The sequence below is a fragment of the Cornus florida genome, unplaced genomic scaffold, assembly GCF_030987335.1.
Source record: "Cornus florida cultivar Cherokee Brave unplaced genomic scaffold, ASM3098733v1 CherokeeBrave_3.0.0_Hap2_Chr09, whole genome shotgun sequence".
Taxonomy (NCBI): Eukaryota; Viridiplantae; Streptophyta; class Magnoliopsida; order Cornales; family Cornaceae; genus Cornus; species Cornus florida.
Genome location: NW_026775579.1, coordinates 1,238,128 through 1,252,058, shown reverse-complemented (window position 1 = coordinate 1,252,058; position 13,931 = coordinate 1,238,128). Strand labels below are relative to the sequence as shown.

The following is a 13,931-nucleotide window of genomic DNA, read 5'->3' as shown; positions in this document are numbered from 1 at the left end:
GCTGTCAATATGATAAACCTCAGGGGGTGTTGGTGTAATTAACCTAATAATAATAATAATAATAATAATAATAAATAATGAATAATGAATAATAATAATTATTATCTTATTCTTTTGTAGGACTCCAAAAAGGAGATCAACTTGCTGAAACATGAAATTGAACTGCTGCAAAAAGGCCTCAGGTAAAGCAAACTTCTTTTTTTAAAAAATAAAAATAATTAAAAAATACTTTATTTGTGTTGGAAAATTATACGTGGTTATCTTTAATTATTTTATTTTTATTTTTTATTTTATTTTTATTTTTGTGAAATTTCAAGCAAAGGCATACACCCACTATATATATAATGTGCAACATCCTCATTTGAGGAAAGAAAAACTTATATCATTTGGACTGCCTATTGATATCTTCTAAAATTTTAATGGTTCGTATACGTAATTGTTTTCTTATAAATTAATATAATGTTAGGTTTTTAATTTCAAGAGGTTGATTCAATAATTACTATAGGGCAAGCAGAGCTTGAGCCGAAGTGGTTCCATCGCTTGCCTCATCATTATTGTTGTAAAACGGTTTCCTTATATGGTAGTTTCGGTAGCATGGATGGAGTAAAACGGGCCGTGTTTGGGCCTGCTCCTGAAATTCTTTTATTTATATAAAATATTTGAAATTTTGCTAAAATTCTAATAAAAATATTATATCTTATGATTGTTCAAGGCCACCTCCCTCAAATAATTTTTTCAGATTTTACGTTTTAACCCTTTTCATGGTATATTTTAAAACATCAATCAACAACAATACGATAGGATTCTTTGTTTGATTGAGTTTTAGGCCAGCCAAATTTTGAATTAAAGGATGACATTCATTGAAGGTGTTACTGGCTCAAGAAACAGTGACGGACTCGAAAAATTATATGAGTGGAGACGTTGAATGACAATAAGAATTTTTTTTTTTCCTTTCAAGCTATCATAATATGCAAAAGATTTTAAATGATAATTTTATTGAGTACATTTACAATTATTCTTAATAAGTTTTCATATTTATAAAACACCACATGATAATTTCATTATCTATGCTACAAAAAGTATATTGTCAACATATATACACTCAAATTATGACACATTCATTGACTTCTCATTGCATTGCACAATTAATTATAACATTCATAGCAAAAATGCACTAAAGAGAGAAAATGAGAGGGAGAGGAGAGGGAGAGAGACGACTATTTTACTTTGCTCAAGAGCTAAAAATATCATTGGGGGCAATATTATATAGTAGGGTATTTCAAAACTTGAGTGGGGCATTTTTAAAATTCTAACAAAAGTTATAAGTCATAATGTAAATAACAAAAAAATCAGCCGGGGACGGATGCCCCCACTGGGCCCTTGATAGGTTCGTCCGTGCCAGAAGTGACTAGGGATATCAACAAGGCGAATTCGGAACAGGGTACCCCTTCCCAATCCTATCGCACCAATGAAAATCTTTTCCAAACCCAGTTCGAGACACCCCGCTTCGTAGTCGAGGCGTGTTCGAGGTGCCTCGATATGTATAATTTTGTAAGAAAAATAATTCAAACTTGAACAAATTTAAGATAAATTATATATATATATATATATATATATATATATATCAAATTGTATAATCAAATATTTAACAATCATAATAACAAAAAATTGTTAAAATTTAAAATTATCATAAGAAATAAAAAATAAAAAAGTTATAGTTAATAAAAGAATATTTATTTATATACTAATTATTAATGGGGGTGGATTAAGGGCTTTGTGAGTTTCAAATAGGGGTGACAAATTACAACACGATATGACAACACGACACGAACACGACACGAGTTAAAAAGGTATGGGTTTGGCATAAACGGGTTTGGGTCATAAAAGGGTTGACACGATTAAACCCGTTTACTTAATCATATTGGGTTAGGGTTGAGGGATTCAACCCGTGTAACCCGTTTGTGACTCATTTAACTCAACATGTTATAATCGTGAATATGACCTATATAATATGTTACCCATTTAAACCTAATTATTATAAATAATTAAGTCATTTCAACATAAACCCTTGTCTATGTCTTATGATTTTTCTTTTTATTTTGAATATTTGGGTTAATTATGACAATTTTTTTTCTATTATTTAGTATTTAATTAAATATTAAATGTCTCGTTTTGATAAATATGTCATTAAATGGGTTAACACATTTAATTGTTTAATAAACGGGTTGGGTTAGTGTTGAGAATTTTTGACACGATTATTAAATGGGTTGGGTTTAAGTTTACCTATTTAGTATAATACCCTTACATCGACACGACACGAACATGACCCACGAACATGAATTGCCACCCCTAGTTTCAAACTCTCTTCATAATCACATCCAAACCGGATTAGGATGATCTTAAACCCGTCCCAATAAGGCATGGCGGGTTAAATTGACATCCCTAATTGCAAGATTTCAGCATAATGTAGACCAATTCCTACAATTCTACTCTAGATGTTTAATTTATATCTTCCCATTTTATTTCTGAATAAATACACCATGCACAAGAACAAGTGATTTATTTCTTTCAAACTATCAATTAAGTCATTCACCATGAGTTTCTATGGTAATGAGTTTTTGTAAGGTGAACTTAGGGATACATAAATGATTAAAGGGTTAGAATTCTACACGATCCTTCTATGATCTAGGGTGGTAAAGATTATTTCCTATGTAATTGGTGAAGAGATTTTTTATATTAACTCGTGACCTTCACGTCATAATAGAGCAATCTTACCATTGTGTTAAGACTCGTCTTAAAAAATGCATAACTGGTTATCTATTAATAACATATCTTCAAACAATTTGTTGATTTGAGAAATATGGTACATACAAAAAAATGCAATTTTCAAAAAGATTTGTAAATCCCCAAGGTGTGCATTCGTATCTAACACATCTCCAATTCTTGATAATAAATGACTAAACAATTTATGAAAAATACATAATAATAATAATAATAATAATAATAATAATAATAATAATAGAACAACAAAAAAGAAAATCAAATGTATGATTCCATAGTAGTCACTTTTATGACTTTTCTTCAATTACTTGATATAAAATTGTATTTGGATTCCATTTTAAAATTACTTGAATTATATAATTTTGGGAGGGATCTATTTAGGTCCCCACGAACCTTTTTTAATTTCTACTATATACCTATAATTTTTTTAAAATTCAAAAAAATCCTAGTAATTAACTTTCTCTCACGTATAAAAGTGACAATGTCAATGGTATAGCCATATTTTTTCTTTGCTCAACTTTTTATTATTTTAGTTTTGTATGTCTATCTTTTGATAATTGTATATATATCCCTACAAAATAATAAAAATTACCTTAATCGTAAAACTTAACAAAAAAACAGACAAATGAGGAGAGAAACAATGGAGGACAATGTATGTTACACAACTTATGTTTTTAAAAGATGAAAACTAAATGAATATAACTATAAATACCGTTAGAAATAAGAGAGAGAGAGAACAATTGTATATTGTATTGATGTGTAAGATATGAATATACATAATAGTTTATATAGGTGACGAGATGTGTGGAGAGTAAGAAACCTAAACCCTAAATGGTAAACCTATTCATGGTTAGAATATATTCTATAATATAGTAATAATATAAACCTATACATGGTAAGAATATATTCTATAATATAGTAATAACATATTTTACAATATATTCTAATAATCCCCCTCAAAATCAAGATGGATTGAAGGAAACCTTCTTGAGTTTGGAAATGAGATCTTGAAAGCGACAAGGCGGAAGCGATTTGGTGAAAACATCAGCAATCTGATCATGTGAAGTGATGGATCGTAATTGTAAGGTCTTCTGAAGAAGATGATGACGAACAAAATGACAGTCAATCTCAATGTGTTTAGTGCATGCACTCATGAAAAACATCATTGTGTGCAATCTAGATTGTACTCTATTATCACAATAGATAGGAGTGGCAGTGGATGAAGAAACTCCCTTGTTTTGAAAGAGCCAACGCAACCACAGAAACTCAGAAGTAGTGTCAGCAAGTGCCCTGTATTCAGCTTCTGTGCTAGATCAAACAACCACAGTCTGTTTCTTGCTGTGCCAAGAGATAAGTGAATCACCAAGAAAGAAACAATAGCCTGTGGTGGAACGACGATCTGTAGGGTCTCCTACATAGTCTGCATCAGAATAAGCACGTAGAATAAGCGATAACTGAGAAGAAAAATGCGGTCAATGAAACATAGTGCCTTTGAGATAACAAAGGATGCGAAGAACGATAACAAAATAAGTAAACCAAAGGATAGTCATGAACTGACTAACTATGTGGACACCATGAAAGATGTCGGGACAAGTGACGGTGAAATAAACCAAACTACTTACCAATTGGAGATACAAAGTACCATCTTGAAGAGATTCTCCATCATATAGATTAAGTCTTGTGTTGTACTCAAGGGGGGTATCAACAATCTTGCTGTCAGTTACACCCGATTTCGAGAGAAGATCGGATATGTATTTTGCCTGAGTAAGATAGTAATCATTTGTAGATGTAGTTATCTCAAAACCAAGAAAATAACTGAGGGGTCTAAGATTCTTCATCTCGATCTGAATATTGAAAAATTGTTTGAGCTCCTGAATTCTTGTCAAATCATCTCCAGTAATGATCATATTATCAACGTAAAGTAAATGGAGAATGATACCTCAATTGGTGCGTCAAATAAATAAAGAACAGTCATAAGGATTACCAGAGTATCTAAGTCGATAGATAGTCCGACTGAATTTGGCAAACCAAGCTCGCGGTGCCTATTTGAGACCATACAAAGCACGTCTAAGTCTGCAAACCTTATTAGAAGGATGAGGATAACCTAGAGGAGGCTGCATGTACACTTCCTTGAGTAAATCACCATTAAGAAAAGCATTCTTAACATCCATCTAAAAAAGTCCCCAATGACGAGAAGCTGCCACGACAATAAGAGTTCGAACAGAGGGAAAACGTGCAACATGAGCAAATGTCTCTTCAAAATCAATGCCATATTCCTTTATGAACCTTCTAGCAACAAGTCGAGCTTTGTAGTGCTTAACAGACATATCTAAACAAGTCTTGATCTTGTAAACGCATTTACATCTTACAGTAGACTTTCCAGGAGGCAGATTAACCAGATCCCATGTATGAGTTTTGGATAGTGCATTTAACTCTTCTTGCATTGCGTGCTGCTATATGAGGTAAGAAGATGCCTCATTAAAATTTTGAGGTTCATGTAAGGTAGCAAGAGCATGATAATAATGAAAATCACTAAGATATGCAGGTGAATTTCTTACCCGAGTTGAATGAGGGCGAAGATGTGTGGTAGGCGCACTGTCAGGAACCTCAGACTGGGCAGATGAGTGGGACTCAGCTAGCAGAGGGTTGTAGGAGTGGGACTCAGCTAGTAGAGGGTTAACAATATCAGATGATTCTATAGAATCAGGAAAGAGATTTGCAGAGGTGTCTAATGGAGGAAGAGGAAAAGCTTGATCATAAATACCACTAAACTTAGATAATGTATGAAACAGTTTATTCTTCCAAAAAATGACATGACGAGAAATTCTAAGGCATTTATCAACAAGATCATAACATCTATACCCCTTTTGTTCAATTTTATAGACAAGAAAATAACAAAGTCGAGAACGTGGTTGTAACTTATTTCGCTCATAAGGTTGAAGAAGAACAAAACAGGCACACCCAAAGACTTTAAGATGACTATAGTTGGCAAGTTTTCCATAGAGAAGTTCATAAGGTGTTTGATTTTGGAAAAGTGGTGGAGGAACACAATTCATGGTATAAACAATAGTAAGAGATGATTTACCCCCAACAGATGAAGACACGAAAGCAGAAAGAGTTAGTGAACGAGTTAAATCTAAAATATATCGAAGTTTACGTTTAGATCGACCATTCTGCTGAGACATGCCAGTACAAGAAGTGTGAAAAATTATACTGTAATGTTGGAGAATTTTTTGAAATTCATCTTGTCGGTACTCTTGAGCATTATCAGACTGAAACATTTTGATTGGTTTGAAAAAATGAGTTGTAATTATTTGAGTAAAATCATGAAATATTTTAAATAATTCAAAATAATTTTTCATTAAAAAATTCCATATGAATCGTGAAAAATCATCAACAAAAATAACAAAATATCATGATCCTTCTATAGTAGATATAGTTAAAGTTCCCCAAACATTATAATAGATAAGATCAAATGGAGCAGAAGCAAAATACTCACTTTTATTAAATGGGAAGGCATGTTGTTTTCGCAAATGACATGAAAAACAATCAAAAGACTTAAGTTTAACCTGGGCTAACAAACCAGTAGATGCAAGGGTTTTGACTCGAGATAATGACGCATAACCCAAACGAGAATGCCATAACTTAAGTGCATGAGAGGTGGACCATGTAAAGGTAGTAGAAATAGTGGTAGTAGGCAAATGTAATGAAGAAAGTTCAAATAGTCGTCCTATCTTACAACTTGTCCCAATGATCTGTACTGCCCGAGGATCTTGTACAACATAACCATTAGAAGAAAATGTTATGGTCAATCCTAACTCAGTAGTTGTCCAATAGATAAAAGATTAAGGGAAAGTTTTGGAACAAGATAAACATAGGGCGCACATAATTGAGATTGAGAAATAGTTCCTATGTGACTACTAGCCATAGTGGAACTAGTAGTTGTGTGTATAATAGGAGAGTGAAAGTAGGAGTCTAGGATGTGAGTAATGTATGATTAGGTGTCATGTGATTGTAGCAAGCAGAGTCAAAATACCAAGAACCATGTTTACTTGGTGTAGTAAAAATAGTAGTGGAAGATGCACCTTGATATTGAGATAAAACCTGGTTGAGAAATGCCTCAAGGTCAGTTGCAGAAAAAGAAGATAGGGCAATGTAGATTCGCCAGAAGAGTTGTTGACCGGTGTTGAAGATAGTGGTGACATATATTCTATGTTTGCAGTAGTTACAGTGGATAGTCGAGCATGAGTTCGACAAAAATCAATGATATGCCCTAGACGCCGGCAAAAAATACAGTAAAGAAATGAACGGTCCTTTTTGGTGTTGGATTGTTGAGAGCTAGATCGATTGTTATTGTTACATCCATTGGAGCTAGATTTATTATTATTGTTGTGTCCATTGGAGCTAGACTGATTGTTATTGTTGCGTCTATTTTGTCGAAAAATGAGGCAAGGTGATCTGGTGCTGACTGAGATAGCACTGATTGAGGAGTAGAAGATGGTGTGGCTAAGACAGTGAGATGATTTTAGGAACGATGAGTCTGCAAGCTTGTCTCTTCTCGAACAAGTTTATTGAGAAAGCGATGGAGAAGCTGACTGTGTACTGGTTCAAAATCATCATGAAGACTTATCAGAAACTGATAAAGTTAAATCTGGTTACGATACTCGAGAAATTTCTTTGCTTCAGAAGAATGTTCCCATGATGGTTCGAAAAAAGCTAATTGATCCCATAAGCATTTCATTTAAGAAAAGAATTTTAATTCGTTTACCTGATTCTTATCTAGGAGTAGAAAGTTGAACCATTAATTGAAATTGGCGAGCCCTATTAGAACCAGAGTAGTGAAAGGCAAGCATGTCTCAGACCCTTGGCTATGTTGTAACTCCCAAATTCCATACTAATAGAAGAATTAGATGTGTTGTGTAACCATATAGTGATCTTGTGATTGTTATTGTCCTAGTCTTTAACACGTGTTTCATAGGCATCTGATGTCTCTTCTTTAGCTTGAGTAGGTTTTATACGATCTCCAATGACAAAGGTCCATAACTTACAACCTTTCGGAAAACTGCGCATAGATTGACTCCAAAAGGAGTAATTGTCACCATTAAAAATAACTGAAATAGAGTGAGGTACCTCGTTTTTGTGCCATTTAGAAATCCTGAATGAAAAAATGGACTGCAGATTTGGAATCAGCATGAAAAACTGGGCTAAATTGGTGTTTCCAGGAAAAAATTATGACACTGCTAACGTGGTAGCGTTGATGTGACAGTGATGATATAGCATAGGTGATGTGTCAAATGTTGATATGACAGTGATGACATGGTAACTGCTGACGTGGCATGACACGTGGTGCGACATGGATCTGATGTGCCTGTGCTCGTGAGAGCATGTGGAGGCATGTGGGTGGGGCGTGCCTGACGGGAAAAAATTGTAAAGCCTTCTGGCAGCGCATGGGGGTGCGTGCGTGATGCTTTCTAGCTATTTTTGGTGGCGTTGGGATGATCTGAGTCTAAACTTTCGCCTGGTATGCTTAGAATTGCGAAAGAACTTGCTAAAATCAAATTCGAACACCTAACAGAATGTATGCTTGATGAACTTATTAGAAGCCATCATAATTTTTTTTTTTTTAAATAAAATAAAATAAAGAAGACAGAAAACTTGGCTCTGATACTATATTAGAAATAAGAGAGAGAGCAATTGTATATTGTATTGATGTGTAAGATATGAAGATACACAGGGGTCTATAAAGGTGACGAGATGTATGGAGACTAAGAAATCTAAACCCTATATGGTAAACTTATGCATAGTAAACCTATACATGGTTAGACTATATTTTACAATATAGTAATAATCAGGGATAGAGCCAGGGTTTTAATTTAGAGGGGCCACAGTAAAAAAATAAAAATAAAAAATATTCAACTAACATTAATTGATATAAAACAAAAAAAATAAGAATTTGAAGAAGAAAAAAGAAAAGAAAATTGAGATATATTTGAAAGAAAAGAAATTAGAGTATGATTCAAAAAGGGAAATTTGACTTTTTTTATAAAAAAAAAAGAAATTTAAGGAATTTAAAAAACAAAAGAAAGAAAAAGTTAAGATAATTGTAAAAATTAAAAATTTAGTAAGGCATGATATATAATTTTTCATATATATTAAAAAAACTTACAATTTAAATATTTTTATTCTATTGGGCAGGCCAGGTCAGGGGGGGCACGTGCCCCCCTAGGGCTTAATTGGCTTCGTCCCTGGTAATAATATAAACCTATACATGGTTAGAATATATTGTACAATATAGTAATAATATATTTTACAATATATTCTAACAAATACATTGACTAGAAATATTATTAATTAAAATCTATATGATTGTATTTATTATTGTGATTTAAAAAAAAAATTGTAATCGTATCATTATTAAAAGCCGCCCCACTAAAAAAAATTATGGGTCTGTATCTAAATGTCTATGTTCATTAAAATACATATAAATTTAATGTCATTTCAGCTTTTCCATATTTGTTAAATAAAACAAAATTTCATTTTCAAATTTTGATTCTAGAAATTCTTTGAAATGTAATAAATAAATAAATAATTGAATCAATTTTGTGGGATATATACAGGTACATGTCTACAGGCGAAGCCGGAAGTGGAACCATGACATTGGATGAACTACATGTTCTTGAAAAGAATCTCGAAATTTGGATTTATCACATACGCTCAGCAAAGGTAACAACAATCAGCTTCTCCCCCAACTAAATTTGATTCAAATATTTTGATCATGAACTTACATATTACTTGAAATTGTCTAATGCAGATGGAAATTATGTTTAAAGAGATTCAACTGTTGAGAAATAAGGTTAGGTGCAATTCTGGTGATTAATTTCGAAGATAATAATCTAATAGCATATTATACATTCATTTATACTTGGTTGATATAGAAAGTCTGTGGTCATTATTTGAACTTCCAAAGTCGGTCAGTATTGAAGCATGGGTGTGGTACTATTGAATCACACCCTAATGCTTCGTTTCTGTAGGAAGGAAGAAAAATGGATAGCAACTAAAGGGAGAGAAGAAGTGTTGAATGAGACATTCCTAGAGAAGAGATTATATTTTTCCATCTTTTTGTTCAGTTGGATAGAAGAGAAGAGAAGAGAAGAAACTGAGAATCTACTTTAATTGATAAGATAAAAGGAAAGAGAGATTTTTAAGTTGATTTTACTATTGAACCCATCACTTACTTTATTTGTGAGATTTATTAAATATTTACAAAGGTTAATACACTAATTTAAAATTTCTATAATAGACCCACTTGTCTTCTCTCCACTCTTTCGCCCATATTTGGGCGGTTGAAAATTTCTAAATAAGGAAGGATGACTCATCCATCATTTATCATTTCTTTCCTTATATCATCTCTACTGAACAAATGAAGTTTGTTTGTTCCTTCCTATTTTCCTTCCACCCCTCTTCTTTCCTTCATATGGAACAAAGCATAAAGCAACTACTTCGCTATAGCAAAAAAATATAGTTTATGGGTAGAGAGGAACAACAATTAATTCTTTTATGGTATGTTTGGTTGGAGGGAAAGAGTGAGGAGGGATGGATGAGAGGGGGATAAAATAATTTTTCGTATTTGGTTGAAGGGAAGGGAAAAGAGGGAGGAAGCATCCCTCCTTGCTTTGTAATTTTCTATCGACCCAAAATTAGGGGGAAGTAGAGAGAGAAAGAAGGATAATAACCAACTTACATATAATTTCTATTTTTAACTTTCCAAAAGTTTGTTGCATACTTTGAAATTGATATCTAATTTTTACAAGTTTATATAATGATAGTATATATATAAAAACTCATTTCCCCTTCCTTCCAACTAAAAAAAAAGTATCTCTCCATTCATCATTTTTATTATCCATTCTATCCAACCTAACAAAAATATGAGTGAAACACCTTCCATTCCCCAAGAATACCTCATCCATCGTTCCCTCTCTTCATTCAATCCATTTTTCCATCCCTCTCTTATTTAGTTATTCTACGATATCTAACTAAATGAGATTTCTTATGATAAATCCATCACATTTTTTCTAAGATAACCAAAATAGGTAAATTACATAAGTTTCAAACTTAATATTTTATTAATAAGTAAATTTTTTTTTTCTCGCACCTTCATAAAAGTAAAGCATAGAGAAGAAATATAAAATGAAAAAGAATGAGAGAATTATGTAAAGGCTTGAATGAGATAAATAACTCTTCCACAGCTTTAGTATTTATAGATAAAAAGAGCACATGTTCATATTACAAGAAATGAAATTAAATCAAAGCATATTCTCAACCATATTCTATGGCATATTTTATAGCAGAATGAGATCTCTGCTAATATAGTAAGTCATTCTATAAACCATGGCTATCATATCTGCTAACACTCCCCCTCAAGTTAGTGCGTGGATATCTGAAACGCCCAACTTGGAATATGCATTTTCAAACAAAATCTTGCTAACGCTTTTTGTAAGAATGTCTACAAGCTGCTGAGAGCTTGTGACAAATGGAGTGCAAATTTGACCAGAGATGATCGTCTATTGAATGAAGTGACAGTCCACCTCTATATACTTAGTTCTATCATGCTGAACGAGATTTGTTGCTATGGTAATGGCAGATTTGTTGTCACAGTAAAATGAGACACAAGTCTGTCATCAAGGTTTTCAGCCATAGCAACTCAAATACCCCAAGAGCCATAACCCTATACTCTACACTAGATTGAGAAACAACATCCTACTTCTTAATGCACCAAGTAACAAAGTTGCCACCAATAGTGGTACAATAGCCCGAAATGGAGGATCGTGCATAATCAGCATCTATCCAAGCCTCAACACGTAAGTGACCATGATTGGAAAACAAAATACCACGGCCCGAACACCCCTTTAAGTGGCAAATGATCTGAATAGTTGCATCAAGGTGAGGGGCACGAGGAGAGTGCATGAATTGACTCGTGACACTTACGGCATAAGCAATGTCAGGTCGAGTCATGGATAAATAGATGAGCTTTCTAACAAATTGTTGATACTTCTTTTTGATAAGTAAGAAGATTCAATAAAAGCATTTAAAAGGGGAACGCGTCTCGAAAAAAAAAAAAAAAAAATAGGGGCCCTAAGGCCAGAAAATCTATCGTCTCCTCAGAAGAACAACAATGTCTACCCGAACCCCGCAAGAAGAGAGAACTAATAATAGAAGACTTGAGAACAGCAAATGAAGATTCCTCACCTTCAAATGCTCTTCTATTACGCTCCCTCCACGAACATCACCATAAGCACAAGGGCACCATCCTCCAAGGCCCTCTAGCATGAGGTCCAACAGTATCCCCTCTCCAAGCCTCCATCAATCCTTTCATAGATCTAGGCATAACCTATGTAACTTTAAAGTGGCCCAACAAGAGGCTCTAATAATCCAAAGCCACTGGGCAATGCAAAAGAAGATGATCCACCGACTCTCCATAACACTTACAAATATAGCAATAGTTAACAATGATATGATTTCTCCTCCTTAAATTGTCAAGCATCAAGATCTTACCCTACACCACAGTCCAAGAAAAGAAAGCCACTTTAAGCGGCACCTTGAAATGCCACACTTCCTTCCACGGAAACCTCCCGGTTGAATCCGAAAGACAACCGAAAAGGGATCTTACACAAAAAGTACCCCAAGAAGAAGGGACCCAAACTAGAGAGTCCCTACCTCCATCCCAAATCTATTGGCTATACAAAAACATCTGATAAAAACTCCGCCTCAGAATCAGCCAATCAATGATTCTGCTTAATCGGAGTATTAACAGGACGAACGCTAAGCTAACTAGAAGCAGAAATGAAGTCAAGAACATACTTGCGTCGAGAGATGAAAATGCCAGCCTTGGAGCGAACCACCTCAATGCCCAAGAATTTCCGAAGGGGACCAAGATCCTTAATCTCAAATTGACGGTCAAGATAGGTCTTAACCTCAGTAATTCTGATAGTATCATCTCCAGGAAAAATAATATTATCAACATACATAATGAGAGTAATTGTCTTTCCACCTGAATGACATAAGAATAAGGTATATTAGCTGCACTTTGATGGAAACCAAACTGAAGCATTACAGTGCCAAATCAATCAAACTAAGCTCAAGGAGACTGCTTGAGGCCATAGAAGGAGCAACAAAGACAACAGACCATATCGGAATGAGTAGGAGAATGAAAGCCCAGAGGGGGAACCATATACACCTCTTTTTGCAAATCACCATTGAGAAAGGCATTCTTGACATCTAAGTGAAATAGAGGCTAAGAACGAATCTCAACAATGGAAAATAATACACGGATGGTATTTATCTTGGAAACAGGGGTAAAAATCTCCTGATAATCTATGCCATAAGTCTGAGCATAACCCTTGGAAACCATCTGAATTATGCTTAACTATAAACACCCAATGAAAACCCACAACCATTCATCCAATAGGAAATAGAACCTTGTCCCAAGTTTGATTTTTCTCAAGTGCTTGTCGTCTTCTATCATAGCATCACGCCATTAAGGTTGTGTTAATGCATTTGCAACACTAGAAGGAAGAGGAACCGAGGCAACGGAAACAAGAAAACTTCAATAGGAGTGTGACAGCCCAAGTTTTTCAACCCGGTGCGTTAGTGATGACCCAAAAGTTAACCCGGTCCAAAATGCGAAAGTAAAAGATGAAACCATAGTCATTTGAGATAAAACTCATCTCTAAGACACCAATGTGACATTCCATGATGTCACGAAACTTAAGGAGAGAGAAAGAGGAAACTAGAGTTAAAACGGGCTAAATTCGTTAATTAAGGGCAAAATGGTTAATTCATAATTAAAAGGAGAAAATTGACTCTAAACAAGTCAAACAAGGTGAATACGACCTAATCTAATCATTTCACAACATTCCAAAGGGTTCCAAGAACATTGGACAAGAATCCCACAAAAATGCCCTTTCCCAGTTTAAGCAAAAACTGACCATACCTTACTAAAACATGACTAACTCCTACGGTGATTGGAATCAGAGAATGCCATAGGTACCATTGGAAATCTGACTCAAAATCCTTGAGTTTAGGCTCAAGAATCACCCTATTTGGATTAGAAATGAAGGAGTTATGACCTTTTGAAGTTGGAATTTCAATGC

At 34.1% G+C, this 13,931-nt stretch overlaps 1 protein-coding gene across 1 annotated transcript in view; it reads left to right on the top strand.

Moving 5' to 3' along the window:
* The window catches only part of LOC132273419 (agamous-like MADS-box protein AGL12), a 47,376-nt gene that overhangs the window by 22,890 nt on the left and 10,555 nt on the right, over window positions 1–13,931 (top strand). Inside the window, exons 3-5 of the mRNA XM_059774376.1 lie at window positions 121–182; window positions 9,399–9,504; window positions 9,593–9,634. Coding sequence (XP_059630359.1) covers window positions 121–182; window positions 9,399–9,504; window positions 9,593–9,634 — 210 coding nt within the window. The remainder of the gene's footprint in view (window positions 1–120; window positions 183–9,398; window positions 9,505–9,592; window positions 9,635–13,931) is intronic.